Here is a 19093-nt window from a genome sequence, read left to right on the forward strand (position 1 = left end):
AACATTCATCTGTGCTCGGATAAAGAGCGTATTTAAACGACGCGAATCCCTTGATTTGCGTTATTAACTCGTGTCAAGTTCTTTAAGAAACATCTCGTGGAATGAAATCAAGAATACTCGATTAACAACACAAAGGCAGCTTCCTCGATGTTCATTCGATCGAGCTGAATCCATACATATTAGGAGCAGTTTGCATGGCTTTAACGGTTCACTTGTCACGTCGAATCGAATCCGAAACAATCGCCAGTGAACCAGATCCGTAAACACATGCTTGGTAACAATGATGTTAAAGCTAAAGGGTAGTTGACGAAACGAGCGAGCATTAATTGAATGCACTCCTTTGCTCGAGTTGGAAAGCAAAGTGGAAAGAAAGCGAGCAAAAGAGAACCCTTCTTCACTCGTAGAAACGCGACTCACGGCAATTCATTTTGTCGACATTTACGATGATTTACGAGTACCACTCTCACGCGATGCGGAACAACTTCAATCGTAGATTTTGCTACCGATGCATTGGATTCTAGCTGGGGCTATCGTGGCCACTTCTTGAACGGAATTCGATACGAATGGTATTGCATGATTGATAAGCGTTCTCCAGTGCAAGTCGAACAGAATGATACATTGCCGTACACTGTGAACACGCTACAAATGAACATCATCGAAATTGCATGTATTCTTTAATTAAGACACGTGCCCTTCTGTTTGTAGGAAATATTAAACGCTAAATGTCTGATACGATTTCATAACAGCAACGGCTACTATAAATTAATACAGTATCTAAATATAGTGTCAGCTTAACAAATTTCGAACACTGTACGCTATAAAATAAAATACAATCATTCGTCGATATCTTTTGCGCCAACTATCTTCCATATCGGTACATGTACTCATCTTCGCGAAGAAACTCGAATATCGCCTGGAAACGATACTCTAACCTTTTGACCCATGGACCAAGGAAAATAGGTCGACCGTCTGTCGTATTGCCAATGGTTTTGGCTTATTCGCGCGATAAGCTATCAGAGGCAATGCAATCTACGTAAAGTATACGTGGTAAACGGTGGCACTTTAAAAGAAACTTATACGCGATTTCTTATCGCTAATAGAGGCAGCGATTTCGAAAAAAGATCTTTATAAGAACGATCGTTGAATTCTCTCGCTGCGTGATATCAGCGATCAGTCGCGAAACGAAATTAAAAGTTGACGCAAAATGAAGTATCTCGAGCGATCGATCAGGGACAGGCGATTAGCGACTGTGGAAAAGTATTCTCATTTAAGAAACACCCGGCGTTTAAAAGTTCCTCGAGTTTCAACAACTATTAAGGACGCAAACTACCGCTCGCTAGTAATTACAGAGGTCAATTTAATCGGTCGATTCCCACGTGGATCGTTTCTACGACGATTTTCGAGCTCGTGCCGAGAATCCGCGAGAAATTTCGACGGCTTTAATCAGTCTTATATTTCTCTCCTTGCATCGAATACGTCTACGTCGAGAGATAATATCGTTTCAAATACGATTTGTCTGTCTCAACCCCATCCGCTTCGAATCGAAAATCGATAGAGTGCAAATACTTTGGTGACACGCCAGGCGTGTTGTCATATACACAATAACGCTGAAAAATATAATACATTTATGATATTTATCAGAACTTGATCATCAATAAATTTTGTACAATTTCTAATGCGTCATTCGTGGCAAGCCATTGCTACCGAACGAAACAGATACCAAGAAGAAAGCCATTCGGAAAGTGAGTTATCAATTTAAAGTTTAATTAAATTTCAGGAATCATTCGAAGTTACAATAACGGTCATATAAAATATAAAATGGCGGGATGCAAAGAATGCGTTGATTTCCAAGTATATTACCAGTAGAAGATACAACAAAGAAACGTGTCGTTATCTGAAATTTATCAGCGGCATCGTACAGAAAAAGAAATAAGACGAATAGTGGGAGCACCGTAATTGTACGACGGCCGTTTCACTGAAGGGCCACGTTTTATTTTCAAGAAGATTAATTCACTGGAAAATCCCAAGCTAATTAAATTGCCCTCTCGTCGTTTTCGGGGAAAGGACCGACTGGGAAATATACGGTAAGGGAAGAATTATGCTTTTGACGATTCCGCAAAATATAAAATGAAAAGAATTTCGCAATATATTTTTTAAAATGTTCATAGTACCCGCATACTGAATTTTAATAGTTGATTTCAGTGCTTCAGCATTTTCATTTTTCTCAAAATAAATAACACTAGCTACCGTAGGAGATAAATTTGTAAAAATGATGAATGTACAACAACCACCTCTTCTAAATTAAAGTTTCTTTATTTAGATTTATTATTCGAGGACATAAAAAAAAAATACAAATTTTATTGCAGACGTTCAACCGAAAAGTACCAATTAACTCTTGTTCCACATTTATCCGCGACAAGCCGATTTAATGGCACGATTGGTCTCGCCAGAAGATAAAATTAGCATAGACATAAGTGGGCACGATTTTTTATAGTCGGTTAACGCATCATCCCTCGACCGGTGCTCATTGTCCCGCTATTATGTCGACGCGTCTAGAAGGGACATTAATTCTACGTTGAAGGGTGGCTAATGTTATGCAAATTTCTCATTAGCGGTCTATCACTTGAAATGGCAATTTTTATCGCGCGCAACGTCGCTCGTTTGTTCGTTTATTCGACAAATTCGGCGGCTACCGGGAGGTTCGTTTAATTAATCTCGAACCATCAGAACTTTTCGTCGCGATGAATAATTAAGAGAAACTCGTTGCCTTCCTTAATTGCTACGGGCGCGCATTTTGTCTGAACGAATATTGTGAAAACAGTGGAAATTAATTAATTTGCGAAGGAACATAGGTACACGTTTTCTATTAAATCCTGTACAACCCAAGTCATCCGATGTACATGAAACCTTCCATTAATTTTATTTTCTACCCGTTTCGTCCGCCATTATTTCCAATACGATACATCGTCACGGCAATTTCGTACGCAGCTGTGCACATGACACTGATCGTTCCTCCATTATCGAGTTAAACAGGGTAAATTGATTAACGTGTCGCGACATGCTCAAGATATCTTCGTTCCGATATCCCACTGATAACGATCATTACTATCGCATTGTCTAAGTACCGGCGGCTTGTCAAGCGTGTCACCACTAATTGTCGCTTTCGTAGCACCGATGTCCCCGTTAATTGCATTCCTTCACTCAATTTCCATTACAGAATAGCCACCGCTGACACGTATCCCTCGGAGGACTGACAACTTTACAGTCGATCGCGATGCCCGCCACAGATCAAGATACCACCGGACCAAAGTGTACCCCACCGCTAAGTGGTGTCTTCTCGTGTGCCCCATTGTTGTCGAACGGTTAAGTTAATCCCGTCGTTCGATCTTGCCGATAGACTTTGGGTTAAATAAGGATTAGCACGATGACTCGACGAGATTCGAATGCGGTCCCTACGGTCAACCTCTGAACCGATCGGCAACGATGGCCAATCGCTGACCGATCGGATTTCCACGGAGCATAAAACTCAACATCGTGAAATGTTTGCCCCCAGGTCGGAGGTAGATCGTTATCAGGACCCGTTAAAATGACGTTAAAAGGTGTCGAGTATGGTGGTTCAGAGAATAGATTGGTCATCGAATCGAAATATTTCCTTGGATTTTTATTTTTCGTCTCGACGAACAACGAAAACGAAGAAAATGTTTCTCGTGTACAATCGGTATTGTCCTTATCTGGTTGCTTTCAACTTCGTATCCAATGGGAAATCAATACACGTAGGATACCAAGGAGCAACGGTCATCGAGTCCGGTTAGTAGTTGAGGAACATCGCAAAACACGCTTCTACCCTCGCGGGTGGACATAGAATATTGGCAAGGTCAGTGGAAAGTTCGCAATTTTCCCAAAACGTCCACCATGTTCGACTGTCTAGATTGCCTGCAGTCTTACTGGGATCCAGAGAGCGACTCCAGAATATCGTAGATTAGATTTTACCTCGGTAAGGCTACTGTGTAATCCGACCACGGCTACAAATCTCCCGACCCTTCGTGGCCAGCTGATGGCTCGGCCTGTACGTCGGCTTCGTAGATCGTTCAAAGGGTAACACCGTGTTTTGGTGTCGCTTCATAAAGGTGACATACAATGAACGAATTTTTTGCCGCACCACTACCTACAAAGCGAAGAGATACTTCTCTTGGAAGGGGGATCGAAATTAAGTGGCTATTTCATGCCACTAATTATGACAAATAGAACTGGATTCTTTATTCATCGCCGCTTGTCTCTTCAAACCTGTTTGATCTATTTCCTTGAAAACATTGCAAACTGTTTGAGGGATTCGATGGTTTAATTAATCGTGGAACAACGCGATTTCTGTGATCGACGAAAGGTCAAAGATAACTAGTACACCTTGTAATCAAGTCATTCGGTTGCATATTGTGGAACACGGTACGTATATTACGTGGTTGGCAATTTCAACGTTGTCGTGTGCTGAATTTTAATGGCGATCGAAGTCATCTGGTTACATTTCTACGAATGCGACTAAGCGATTTGAAACGAATTCCAAGCTCTTTTGAAATCGTCTTTAAAGCGCTCCGATGCCGACGCTCGAGATAAGGAGCATTGCGCGAATATTTTTAATCAAAGGTTCATTGTACGACTGGTTCGATCGACGGTGAACGCTTCAGAATATCTTCTTGAAGGTGAAAGTAAAGCGTGTTTCAATGTGTCTGTGAGTACTTTCGCTCACGACCACCTTTCTCCGCGTGCGAATGGAAGCAATAATCTAAATGAAAAGTAATCTAAATGAAATTAATATGATCGTATTTTCTGGAGTTGGTATAAAAATATCACTTGGATCATGTCAATTTGAAAGTCGAACCGAATACCCTGTTTCTTTTAATTAAAGATCTTTTTCTGATGACCGCAATTCGTTATCATTAACCTACGTAACACGCAATATATTAACTTAAATCCATGAATAATCACGAAAGTATGTTATGCTAATCGATGGCATTGATAATAAATGAGAGTTTTCTCAACTGGCTCAGTGGTCTAGGGGTATGATTCTCGCTTTGGGTGCGAGAGGTCCCGGGTTCAAATCCCGGCTGAGCCCACTTTTTTTTTCCTCTCGTTACTCCACACGTTATATTATTAACACTGTTCCATATATCGTATCCCACGTAGTACGAATGTTCTTCGTATTAAAAAGCGTAATTTTTTACGGTCGGAGGATATATTCAAAGTGTACCTCGTATATTTTCGTTACTCCTATGAAACTGAATATTCTCGTGGCTAGTGAAACCTTTAAAACAGAACAATAATGAGGTATGTAATAGAAATTTAGAGGAAAAATAGTTGGAATAAATTACTTCATTATATTTCTCTTCCAACTTCTCTATTTTCATCTTTGTAGGAAAAATGAAATTAAATACAAACCAGCATGCGAATTTTTTGCACGTATTGCAAATTATACACGTCGAATATTCGAAACGTTTTGCACATTCAACATTTTTTCATATGATGGTGCAGCTACGCGTGCGGAACAGAGTGTCAAGCTCGTAAATCAATCTCCGCTGCGGATGCAGCAGATGCTCATTTGCATTTCAACATTTTATTACTACGTAGCTAAACAGGCTTTCAGTGATTCAAGATAGCTATCTTATTGTAGGTAGTAACACAAACGTGATTTTCGCATTAATATCCATTCATCGCTCGTGTTTATCGAGGAACAGATTTATTTATAGTCAAACCTCCATAACCCCGGTCATTACTCTGTAAATAACTAATTGTAATTAATGAAAGAAGTAAATTTCCAATAATTCAAGCATCACGCAGGACGAAGTGCATGCACCAGAAAACTTGTAATATATAAAATTAGACTCGGAAAAGCAGGTGAAATTGTAGCGTTCGATTATTAGCCCTTCGAAGTTCCGTTCTAACGTCCCATCGTCACGGATGGTCAAGTTTCCAGTTAAAGTCGAACCGATGGAGCCTGTAGTAATTTCCTGAAAGTTACACGCATGGAACGCAGATGCGTGGGACACGCGTGCTTCATGGTTTAATAGGAAAATCAAACAGGGTGCAGGTAACATGATACGCGTAGGACAAGCACCTGCCCCGCGTAACGATCGTCTAATGACTCGTCGAAACACTGTCTTTATTCCTTGAGGAATAAGCTCGGAAAAAACCGGGTCACCAGGCGGAAGAAGCAGCCGTCGCTTTTAATTCCGAAGCGCTATTCTTTCCGGACGATTCTTCGAGTTCAGAAAGTTCCTTCACGGCTGTAATACTCTCCATTCGAAGTTAATTGACTTCTTCGACTATCTGAGCCGTTCTGAAAGGCTACTTAGAAAAATATCCTGCTGCTTAAAAAATTCTACCCTCTTAAGCCCAACTAAAGATGTAATACTTGCTCCCCAATCGAAAGGACCATTGTGAATGACAAATTTCTTCAAAGTGACAAATTTTCCACTCGAAACGTATCAATAAAAATGAATGACATTCCATTCGTTTCATAAATTGCTTCCCAGCGACAAGTTCTCGCGTTTACAAGTTACAAACGAGCGGTGAAATACCCAAGGCACGATAGTCGTGAATTCCTTCGTCGATTGTACGTGCGTTTTTAAATCGGTTTCAGGTAAACGTTTACCGTGTTTGTGGGCGGTGCAGCAGAATTATTCTCGCGCCATTGACCGAGTACAGTAACGTCGACAACGAGATCGGTAATGCATACGATCGAGTCGTTTGCACAATATACAAACTGATGCACAATAAGAAAATATTCGAGTTTTGTGCATCGTCATCGAAAGGCGGCAAGCGTTGCGGGCATAAAGAAACGGCAAAGAGGTGCGAACGCGAGTTTCCCAACGACCCGTAATAATTCCTTTTTTCATAGAGAATAATGTAGACGCGTTAAAATTGTTTATCAAATACTGTAAGAATATTGCAAATTTTAGTCCAGATATTTACCTGCATTTTTAACTGCGAAATTACAAATTTAAGTTTCAATTTCCAGGGTTGTAATTACGAGTTTTAACGAGGATTTTCAATTCTGAAATGATTGCAAATTATAAGCTGATCAACATAAAGTGAATGCCATCTGCTCTTGACAATGAACGTCCAGAGGATGAAAATCCATATTCAGCTCTGCAATAATTACAATATGACAATTTGCCTCGTAATAAATTACAAATTGCTCATATATTATACCATGTTTGATGCTGTCCATGAACGACTGTCCATGAACTACTAAAATCAAATAGGACATAAGGGTAAATATTTTAATGCTGACCCGGTTTCGGTATTCCGAAGATTAAAAGCGACAGTTTCATACTCGCACGTCCAGCAGATATATGCGAAAATGATAAAACTGGCACGTTTTTCGAAAACCCGTGAAATGAATTTAAAATCACGCCTCGCATATTGATATTTAAAAAAATACTAGATAGAAACCCGATTTTTGAAATAAAATTAAAAAGGAATAATTAAAAGAATTTATGAAGAATCTCCAGATTATAAAATTCACACCCTTTTATAATGGTAGAATGCAAGTACTCTATGACCACCACTTACAGTACCTAAAATTGTCTGTTGCAGATCAAACTCCTGCTTCGATGGAAATAAAGAAGTATCCCTTTTGTGCGAAGAAATTCGTTATAGCACTCAGTTAGGAATGTTCAAAGAGATTCTCGGCGTTGACGTTGAAACCGCGCGTCTCGCCATTGTCCTTCTCTCCTGCAAACACGAAAAAACGGTTTCAACTTTCGAGTACCCGCACCATCGTGTCGGTTCTCTGTCGTCTTGTCACTGTGTCCCCCCTCGAACGTCAGGAGAGACCAAATCAACCCCCGCCATTCTGCGTGTTTCTCGAGTGCTGTCGCGCTGACTCTTTTCAACTTTGATCGAGCGCCACTTCAGTGCGCATAAGATGAAATGAATTAACGCTACGCAACTGGAAAGCTCGATTCTCCTCTTCTCCTTTTCTCTCCCCCTTCAAGGTTCGTCTCTTCCTTTTCTACTCGATCATCCCCTTCGCTGTATTTGGTTCTTGGCCCTTTACACCGTTTGTTTCCAGACGCAAGAACCGTTGCGGTTTCCTCCCCAAGGTTTTGCTACCACAGTTTTTCTCGAGTGCCGCAACTTGCTCGAACTCATTAATACCATTCGACTAACCCCATGACAGAGTTATATATGAACAGTTTCACCTCCAGATAATACCCAGTGAAAATACTTAGGACTTGGAAGTTTTTCTCTAGGTCTACGCGCTTCCCTATAGATAACAAGAATCCGTCCGAATGGTCGGCGACGAACGGGTGGAAAATATATCGCAGAATGATCGCTTCAAAATCTAATCCATTTAACGTTATCCACTTCGTTAACGAGACGGGATTTATTAAATCATTTCCATCAGAGCGCTTCCATTCATCGGCTACAACGAGGCAAATAGTAACCGCCACATCCGCATATAATTACAACTGCAATGGTAATTAGTGCAGCATAATCGTCGATACGAGCGTACTTCTATCAATGGAACATCATAACCAGAGCGTTCCGATTGTAACAGTGAAATTGCATCAAACACGCGATAGAATATGCCAAGTTTCACACGATACGTCATCAGCTGTACTTTCGTAGAATGGTGCGAAGGCTACAGTTCTAATAACATTAGTATGCCAGTAGCGTGTTGGTTAGCTAGCCCGAAGGCTAGTTTAATTCGTTTTACCTAAAGTTTCAGCAACACAAAGTCGCGACGTGTCTAATTATCTGACTCCTCGTTAGCCATAATCCGGCTAATTCTCTGTATCCATGGAAATATACGGAACCAACTTTTGTGTTTAACTATCTGCTTGTTTCTAACTGGCTTTACGCCCTTCAAATGTTAACACATTTGTAAAGGAGCCGGCCTTCTGTGGCTGCATATCGCTCACATTACTCGAGATCCGATTGAATTCGAGCCGTGACGAGGCTGAACACGCGAGGGTCCGGAAAATTGAATCGCAGCTCGCCTAACGGCTGCGATGCGGTTGGGAAATCATTTAGGTCGATACAGAATGTACGAGCCGCAATTAACCAACGCGAGAGAAAACTGGAGATTCGATGATTAGAAGAAGTATTGTTTCAAACTTCAACTTTTTATTCCATAGATTTTTCTTCTCGTTTAATTACCCAATTACTACGTTCCATTGGCTCTTTTCAACCAAAAATTCTAACAAACTCAAAGTTCAAGTGACATGCACGTTAAAGAGTAGCGGGAATTTCGCTGGTACCACCACTAAACGTCTTTTAAACTGATGAATAAGGCTACCGTCAAAAGTACCGACCGCCCTTCCGTTCAACTCGAAACTTCTCTCAGGAAGCGAAGAAAGAAAGAAAGAAAGAAAGAAAGCCGACGTGCGAGGGTGACAATTTTTTGATTCGAACTTTTTCCTGGAGTTGGTCATTCATCGACTGGTCCATCTCTTTTCTTCTCTCTGTTTCTCTTTCTTCAACGCTCTCGAGTCAAGAATGAATGAGACCAGCACGAACTTAGAATTTCGTGAACACCGTGAATGGGCCCCGACACAACTTTGGGGACCGTAGAAAAAAAAAAAGGCAGCCGGTTTTCACGTTCGCTCACCCGCTGCGAGAACGAAGGCGACACAAGTGTCCCATTGTCGATCCACGAGGATGCGAGAGTGCCTCCGGGCATTGTCGTGTCGCTCCTTAACACCATTAACTACGTTTTACCTTAAATTTAACCCAAAGTGGGGGCCTCTTGACAAATTTCCAGGATTTACGGCATCACGGCCGATTTCTCGCCAACAATGACTCCACTTCGTTGACCACGACGACGACGACTCCGCGTTTAAAGTATTCCTTCCTCTGCTACCCTATTGCTGTCCTTCGTTCTTTAATCCGTTTCATTGGAGTCCGGTGTTTGGAAAATCGTTTCCTTGGAATTCGGCACAATACGATAACTCGTGCGAGTTAAACGGTACCATTTTGTCTTTTTCATTCGTCCAAATTAAAGGAATCAACGGTGGTCGACATAGGCGGATTCTCGAGTGATTTTTTTATACTAGAAAATTAATTTCCAAAACCCTTTGATGAATTATAATAATTCCTCGAAACCATCGTTAAATCGTTCGTTCAATACTTGTTGCATGAATAAATGAAAGATTTGTTCAGTGTATCGAATTTTTCCTTAGTTTCTATGGTCTTTTTGCATCGTGACATTTTAACATCTATACTGGATATTTTATTGCAAGAGAAACTGAGAAGACTTATTCGAAAGAAGATTTGTGTGGACGATAAATCCGTCCAAGAGATGAAAATCTTCCGTAAATTTTCTACGGATAGGTATAATCCAAGCGATGTTACGCTACCTCTGTACAAGCTTCGACAATAATTTCTACGGGAATCAATAACGGAACTTTATTGGTGATTCGCGAAATTAGCCTGGAGGGTTCTTCCTGTTTTACATGATAAAATATTTATCGATCGTCGCTTGTTCTATCTGTAATTTTTATGAACCTCGAATTGATAAAAACTTTCCATAGCGAGTCGTTGGTTATTCAAGACCTAGCTTCAAATTAGTCTTACATCGAGTGGAAAAATAGGATCAAGGAGAGTTACTATTGAATGAAATACATATATCTTAGAGGGACAGGTATTTAAAGTATCAGCAGAATCATATATTTAAATAATTCATTTTATTCTCCTTAAGCTTCTATTAAAAATGTACAACATCCCTTTTAGAATCGTATAAAAATATATATTTACATTATCTACAAAGTTGAAATAATATTTACAAAGTCGATAGAGAATTGTTCTTTGCTGCAAACAAATGCAGCTATATTTTATCTTCTACGAATTGACAATTCTTTCTACGGTGTGTTTTGTACATCCTATGCTCCTGAAAACAGGACTGATGCCAGTGTCCTGACAAAAGGACGAGCCGTCGATTCGTCTCTTCTTATCGTCCGTTTCCTCAAACGTTTCGCCGATAGTTCGCTTCGATGCTTGGGACAAATTGTGCCGATCCATGTCGTAACCGGGTCGCTCGACCATCGTGCTGCTGACCCTAGGAAGATTTAATTTCTCCTCCGTTACCCGATGCAACTGCGATTCGTCGATCGTCGGAAACGGTCGCATCGATCGTTCGAAACGATCCGCCACGGTATTTGACGATTCTTCCCGGTTGATCGTATCAACCGCCTTCTCGATCGCTTCCATTTTCTCCTTCTTCGTCGATCTCTCCTCCTCCTGGTCGCATTTTCTGCTCGACGAATCGTCCACGCAACCATCCTTCTTCTTGCCGCACGTCCTCAAGCAGCAACACTTCTGATTCTGTCCCGCGGGTAGATCCTCCTTTTTGTATTTCACCCTGCGATTTTGGAACCAAATCTTCACCTGTTTCTCGGACAATCTCAGATTCGTGGCGATCTCGATTCGACGGAGACGCGATAGGTACATGTTGGAGGCGAATTCCCGTTCCAATTCCAACAATTGAGTGCTCGTGAACGCGGTTCGAATCCGTTTCGAGCTGTTGTTGGAATTTGGCGACTTCGGGGGTGGTGTCGGGGTGCTGTTACGCGACGGTGATTCGCTCGGCGCTGAAACGTCTGAAATGTACAATAGCGTTAGTGTACACGCAGGATTGTAACGATCACGGAACAGGGGATGTGAAATTAAATTTACTAACGCGTTAACGTGGTCTAATGTAAGAAAATTAACTTCACGTATTAATAATAAAAATATGAGAGGAATAGTAATCAATCTTCACTCTTCGCGACGCTCGTCTAAGACCTCCTTTACACACGTTATTAGTCCAATCATCGTTTACTCTATTCGACTAACATCTTGAGATACTAGAACTTCTAATCACGTGATAGTTGCACAATGAGCAAATATTTACCCGATAGTCTGCTAGCGGAGGTGTTCAAAGGCGACGGAGGACTCTGTCCAGGTAGAGGTAAGCTTCGCAAAGCGGGTGGACTAATTGGAACCGGAACAGGCATGGCCGGCGGTCTTGGTACCGGCCTGATTGGCTGATAACCCAGTCCCAAATTGAAGAAGTTGAACATATAGCTCGGCAATTGATTCCCGTAATATGGCAACGGGTAAGCAGGCGGCGAGTTATTGCCAATCAACGAGTCCACCAAGAAACTTCGCGACATATTGCCAGAGTTTATCTCCCGACGAGCTTCAATTCCTCGATCGAACAACACTCCGATAGAAACACTAAACAAACGTGCGGACACTGAAATACCGTTTTGCACGAGATTCCATTGATTCACTATATTTCATCTGGTCGTGACACGATGTTTTTCTTCTTCGGTGAACTGTCAAGCAAGAGGAGAAGAAACTTTTTCGAACGTGATATTCACGGTACAGTAGTATACCGTGTTCTGAAAGCTGAACGATCAGTGCAGAGTATATATACGGGGTGCTAACTCCACCCAGGGGTTGGTACTTTTCGGGGCCCCTTTTGTACGGGGCCCCGCCCTTTTCGAAGGGTGCCCCCTTTCTAGTTCACCCCAATGCACGGGGACCAAACGCTTGTTCGGATCCCCTGGGATCGACACTGAGTAGGGCATTTTCTCGCAACGCTAATTCGACGGGTGGCTAATATGTCCGGAAACTTTATACTACGACGTACCCATCTTTCTACTATTATTGGCCTTTATAAGGTAACCCCTGCCACGTCTACTCATTATTCTCCCTTGCATTCGTTCCTTCCGATGATTTTGAAGTACGATTTTAAATTGACGGAAATGACACGACGAATACCATGGATCTGCTTTTCCAGCCAGAGATCCTCTTAGTGTCTTCCGTATTTGTTTAATGTTTCGTTGTCTTGTGATTATTAAAGTTATATTATTTATAATGAGCTGGTTAATAAAGCTCTTCTGTTTAAGTGAGCCGTCGTATGAAGAAATGTAGCAATCTCGGATAATTATCGCTCGGATTCTTGTGAAACGTGATGAAGAATCTATAAGTTTGCGGGATAGGTATCCGGTCCGTCTGAAACGTAAGGAAAATATCATTAGTAATCTCCGCAAAGACAAAATTAGAAGGAATTTTTTCGTGGTAATCCGACGGAGTACACAGGTATACAATCGATTTGAAAACTGTTTCCTTTTTATTTCTCGTTACATGATGCAACAGATATCCTTGGAAATTTCGTTGAAAGCAACCGACTGCAGAAATATGCCAAGTTGACAATTCATCAGCGTTTCCATAAAACGTATCGAGACGCTTTGAGCGGTAACTTCGTTTCCGTTCGCATCGATATTCAATAACTTGCAAGATCCAAATCGAATCGCAAGTCTACCTGCGGCGTTGCAACTTTTTTCCTTTCCTTCCACTTACCCGCCCAGACGATTTGCATTTCCGGCAAATCTTCTCCGAATCCTACCCGTTTCCCATAAAACATATTCATGGGTTGAGCATCGCGGTTGAATAAAAGCGAGCATTCCAAACACTTCTCGATGAAGTTACTGGAAAAGTTAATCCAGAATCAACTAGATTTACATCTGACACCATTTGATTATTCCAGTATCCTCGTTCATCTATATTCTGAATCAGATATGAAAGAGTAAATATTTGCACATAATCAACAGTGTACTTACCTTACCCAGCGAAATTTAGCAAATACCCTAAAGTTTAAGGTGTATTTCGAATGGAAAGCATAGTTATCCTGCCAATTTCTCAATTACTCGAGTTTCATTTTCATAGTAACACATTTACGATCCTTGATGTTGAATTATATTTCTCCACAATTTCTATAAAGGATTAAATTTCTTAATTGAAGCAGCGTATTTAACACGAGTAAAACGAAAATTCGCAAATTGCTTGTATATTCGAATTTCATTATCACGCCTGGCAACTTGATACTCTTAATCATCCCTTGATTAACCCAGGAAGCGAGCCCTGTACAGCGGGTACGAAAGCGTTTTGGTAATGGACACTATCAACTGAGAGCCAAAATGTGGCTACCAGTATATACGGCTCGAAAGCCGCGAACTAATTTCTTGATTACTCGAAGGTGCTTTATCGACCGTGTCGTCCATCGCACTCACGGTGTGCACAAAGCGGAAAATTAATATTAAACGTGAAACGTCTTTTCGGTTGAAGCAACATAAATGATATCGGTCTCGGTTTACATTTGGTCGTTGGTGCACCATTTACACCTGCTACGGTTCTTTGAAATAAACAGCAGTTAAATTGTCCTTCGAAATTTCTAACGTTCTAAATATTCTAAACATCCAATTGATGAATTCACACCGTATCGAGCACTTGTTTGAAGAAATATACCAAATCTAACGTGTTAAACGCGATACAACACAGTCGGTACACGGTTAAGATCCGAGAAAACATAGCCGTGATTTTAAACCCCTAATAACGCGACTAATCCCATTACAATGTTACCAAGGCAGCGCAAGCATAAGCGTGGCCTAACCCTCGGAACTCATATTAAAAATCAGGGTTATGTTATCTCACGAATAGCTCGTGAATAATACAATGCGCATCTCTCTCTCTTTCAGCATATGTCCGGCAGATCTGGTTGATTCGAAGGGTTGCCGCACCCTCTTCGAGGGGTTGGAAACGCGCCACCCTTCGTTCGAATATCGCAAACAAAGTTACGCCGGTTCGTACATACGTTCACGTGCGTCGTTACCAGCGTATCTGGAGTCATTACTAGTGAAGGATATTTTAATTTCACCCCTCGTACCCTCCTTGAAGCAATCCTATTGGCCGATCTTTTTATTTGGGGCGTGTCTCAGTTCTAGGGTTGCTACACCGTTAAAGGGAGAATATATTCACTGCGTGGCTTGCGTTTTATGCTGAAATCTTCTTGGTTTCCGCCGAAGAAACGTATAACAATATCGAAAAAGTTGAAGGGTGTAAAATATTTCAGAAAACAGATTGAAGATGTTTCGAAATCTATGCAGGGTAATTGGATGACGCTCGAAAACCAAGTATGAGCCGAGATATCTTGTTATATCCCTCGTTTCTTCTTGGGAACTAGTGCTCCTTCAATTTTCTCTTCTCTCACGTTGTTTCGTCTTTGAAGCTCCAAGCATGACTGTTTCCAGAATGCATCACATAGGCAAAGAGGTTTTCAATTTTCTTTACTAGAACCCTTTCTTGCTTCAAAGGTATTGCTTCTGGTACGAAGATATTTCTTTATTTTTCAAGGTTTTTTATAAATATTTAGAATTCGATACATTTCTCATATTTTTCTTGTAGGTATCATAATAATTCTTTCTGTTATTTCATGTCAGCTTTACGCTCAATACATAAGGATAAGTCCGGATCAGTGATACTGCAATAATTACAAACCAAAATGTGGCCAACAGTTTCAGGTACACGTGCATATCTTCTAATGGCGCCTATAAATGTTGCAACTCTAATTGCAAGTCCTAAACCCACGTTGTATCCTCGCTTTGCCAGCGCAACTTCCAAGATCAGCTTGGATATTTGCCGAAAAATATCCAACTTGGAAAATGAACTCTATCTGTAAGTAGATATAACGACGAGTTTGTTAGCAGACAAACTAGAACTCGGCTGTGCCAATGACAAGTCAAATATTTAATGATGCGTTTCGAAGGGTCAGAGTACACAACAAACTTTGAAAGATGAAATCGTAGAAGATTGGAAGTTATTCGTGACTACTTTCCAAATTGCACAATATTTGGATCGAAGTAGACTAATGATAGTCTAAAAGTTTTCTTTCTCTTCGTGCAACGGAATTTCCTTCTCGTCGTTCAATCTGTCATCGCACGATTTTTCATGACTTCGATTTACATTAAACTTTTTACAAAGATATCGTTCAAACTTCCCCTAAGGGTATGTTTATTGGAACAAATAGCCTCGATAGAATTTCGATTTCTTTCTTCGAAACACGATACCCGCTGGAAGAATGCCAGAGTTCCGACCTGGAGGATAAATTTGTTGTCAACTTCTTCAACTTCGCGGTGAAAGCCGTGATCGATGCGTATCGTTTCGTCCTCGATCGTCGATCGAAACGGTACAAATAAATGAAAGAAGAAAGCTCGATCGAAAGAGAGGAGCCGTAGTCACCTGTGCTGCAAACAAACGACAAGGATCATCTTGTTGATCATCGACCATACATCGAACGAAAAACATTCTTCGAGATGAACGCGATAAAGCGTGACAAGGAGACAAGAATACCACGAAGAAAACGCAAGCAACGATAAACGTGCTCGAGGAAGCTTTCGTTCAAACAGACACCACGAAGCAGAAGAGATACACGTCGCTCTGTGAAGAGGTTGAATCAATCTGGGTTTCCCGATTTCAGCCAGATAAAAGGGAATTGCGAGATCGATGTCGTCGTTCTGTAAACTTACTCCTTTTTTCTCTTCTTCCACCATTATTCCCGGCGTTTCGTTCTCCGTACGATCTCGAGGCAAGGTTTCGGATCTGAAAATTAGCTCGGCTCATTTCACCCGGCAGAAAAGTGCATTCTTACGGATAGAGAATGCACGGTCCCAAAGGAGCATCCCATTCAGCCTCGACTCAACCCACGCTATTGGTCATCCGTTCTAAAAAGGGCCCGATGGAGAGGAAAAAAAAAATTGTGAAAGAAAAAAAGAGAAGAATGAAACGGTGCCGGCCAAATAATCATGGGAATAGCAAATACGATTTCGGGTAGCTCCGCTTTTGCTGCCAGACGGAGCAAATAATTCGAGCATAGTCGAGAGAGCGAAAGTTTTGCGAAAATCCTTTATTCCTGTTTTACCCTTTCCCATCGAGACCGTCTGGAGAATGATATCTGAACGAGACATCGACCGTAACAATTTCTTTTCTTTTCCACCACGATACATGCGGCTGTCACGTTCGAAAACCCTTTCTATCGTGAAAGGCAGATGGAATTTAATAAAAACGATTCGTTGCGTCGCGATTGACCCAGCTTTATCGATCGAGGATTAAACGTTCTCGATAATCAAAACTGCTCAATCCTGTGGGCCAAAATCAAAACAGAGTTCACGGAAGTTACCGATCACTCGCAGCCCACGAAGGAAGGAAGTTTGACAGGCTATAAAATCCGCTTGCCATTCATCCAACCGCCAACTACACCCCGAAGAACGAAGCATGTACTTACTTAGCGATCCTGAACTTCCCATCGAACTGGAGAGTCCGTAAACACGATAAGCTAGTTGAGGAGGCCAGATTCACGTGGGAGTAACTCTTGCCGAAGAAAAGGAAGAAGCTTAATACCTGAACCGGAGGACTCGTGGTGCGTCGATCACTCTTTTATGGCTGCTTACCAGAAAACTTTCTTCCTTCGGAGTAGCTAACTTCCCGAAGGAAGAAAATTTATAACGCGAAGTGATTGACCGAAGGTGGATCGAAAGAAAGAGTTCTCGATGAATTCAGGAGGATCCTAGTGGATTAGCGAGCACTCTGATGGCACGGTAAAGCTGGAAAGCCCAAGGATTTAGAGTGAATTCAACGTAAGCGTGCATCGATGGCCTTTTTGTTGGCTGCTGCATTGTTTCGTCCACCATTGTCGGTAACAACGAGCGTTCCTGAACCATTGTAGCGTGAATTATTCGATAATTTCGCTAGGTTACGCGTTCTTCGTCCCTCTCGCACTTTGTTCGTTTCTCTCTGTCGATCTCGTTTCGTTTTCGTATCGCTTTCGTGTTTCTCTGTTGCCATTATTTTTACGGTTTCCGCCTTGGTACTTGTGTTTTGACACGCGCCAAGGAGCCTTCACGAATAACGCAGTCAGAGTCGGATTTGTCGAACGGTTCATGGATACCACACGGTTTGTTGAACAACGTGAATCGGCCACGATCTTCTTGTACGCTTCAGAATTTTTCAACGGCCGTGAAAATATCATGAGACCTAATGACCAGACCCGTCAGAGGTTAAAAGATTCTACCTTTAGTCTCGGATAAAGGATCTTTAAGCGCATTTCGCTCGCCGAGATACAGCGAAATATTTATGAGAAAATCTGTTTACTTAGACTGCATAAATTATTGCTTGCTTCGTATCACTCTTCCTACTTGATTCGGTTAGCAGAAAATAAACGAGCAATGGATGGTTAAATGTCAAGAACGACGAATTATAAACGATGCCTTAATTACTCATGCGATCTTCTTTTTTTATTTTCTGCAACAACCGAGGCAGAAGGACGGATTACGGATGGGAAAGAGATTTCGACGGACAAAGAGGATTTTCCTCTAAATACGACATTAGCAGATACCACGAGCGCATTTTATCGGACCCCGTTATTTCACTGCGAAACTACGTTCACGCTTCGTTAAATTACGGATTAAAGCGTTCCGTTGTTTCCCGTTGAAGGTTGCCCCGCACTCGTTAATGAAAAGTTTGCAGAAATTTCACAATCAAGTACGTACGTAAAATTCAGTTGAAATTCAATTGTTTTCGTTGGAAACGATTTTCTGAAGTTCCTTTCGATTTATCACTGTCAGGACGGATCCAGAATACAGAACGAGAGTAACTCGTCGATGGCGAAAAAAGATTATATTTCATTCGTTGTATCGTTCCAGTTCCCCGGTAGTTTGCCATTTTCCCTTACCCTCTAAACAACAACGCGAAAAATGAACTTCCGATGACAAGGCGATACGAGAGACTATTCTTCCTAGCCGAAATTTCCCTCCGTGTCCCTCGACATGAACCATTTTATAAATTCATCAGGGTGGCTGGGTAAAGGGTGATCGAAAATCTACCCTCGTTATACGCAAACGTCGCAGACGTATTTAATAGGATGATACCTACTTATAAATGTCTATCTTCTCTTCGAATAACAACGTGACACGTTGTTAAATCTTTAGAAAAAAGTTTGTCTTTCAACGATGATACATTATGTTGCACGCATCTTTAAATAAATATGAATCGTTAATATGAAATTTAATATTTCTTTCGAATATTGATTTGACGAAGACACTCGCTGAATCGCAGCAAGATGAAACTTTATTCGGTGGCTCTCTACACGACACAATAAACGATAAATTGCGATGTAACTTTGTTTCGATGCGTGCCGCGGGTACACGCTTCCGATCACGTGTCGCATAATAAACGCGTGCCAGGATAATAATTCCTGAAGACACCGTCTGATGAA

The 19093-nt window shown here is 41.4% G+C and overlaps 1 protein-coding gene and 1 non-coding gene across 2 annotated transcripts; one reads left to right on the forward strand and one right to left on the reverse strand.

Moving 5' to 3' along the window:
* Positions 1-5035: 5035 nt before the first annotated feature.
* Trnap-ugg lies at positions 5036-5107 on the forward strand. The gene has a single exon. It is a non-coding gene; the product is annotated as a tRNA-Pro (tRNA).
* Positions 5108-10839: 5732 nt separating this feature from the next.
* Positions 10840-12152, reverse strand: LOC114881688 (GS homeobox 1-like). The gene is made up of 2 exons (XM_029198530.2): positions 11891-12152; positions 10840-11597 (listed from the first exon to the last, which is right to left on the reverse strand). Exons 1-2 carry the CDS (start codon positions 12150-12152, stop codon positions 10840-10842), a joined length of 1020 nt encoding a protein of 339 aa, XP_029054363.1.
* Positions 12153-19093: the final 6941 nt, after the last annotated feature.

The sequence above is a fragment of the Osmia bicornis genome, chromosome 1, assembly GCF_907164935.1.
Source record: "Osmia bicornis bicornis chromosome 1, iOsmBic2.1, whole genome shotgun sequence".
NCBI lineage: Eukaryota > Metazoa > Arthropoda > Insecta > Hymenoptera > Megachilidae > Osmia > Osmia bicornis.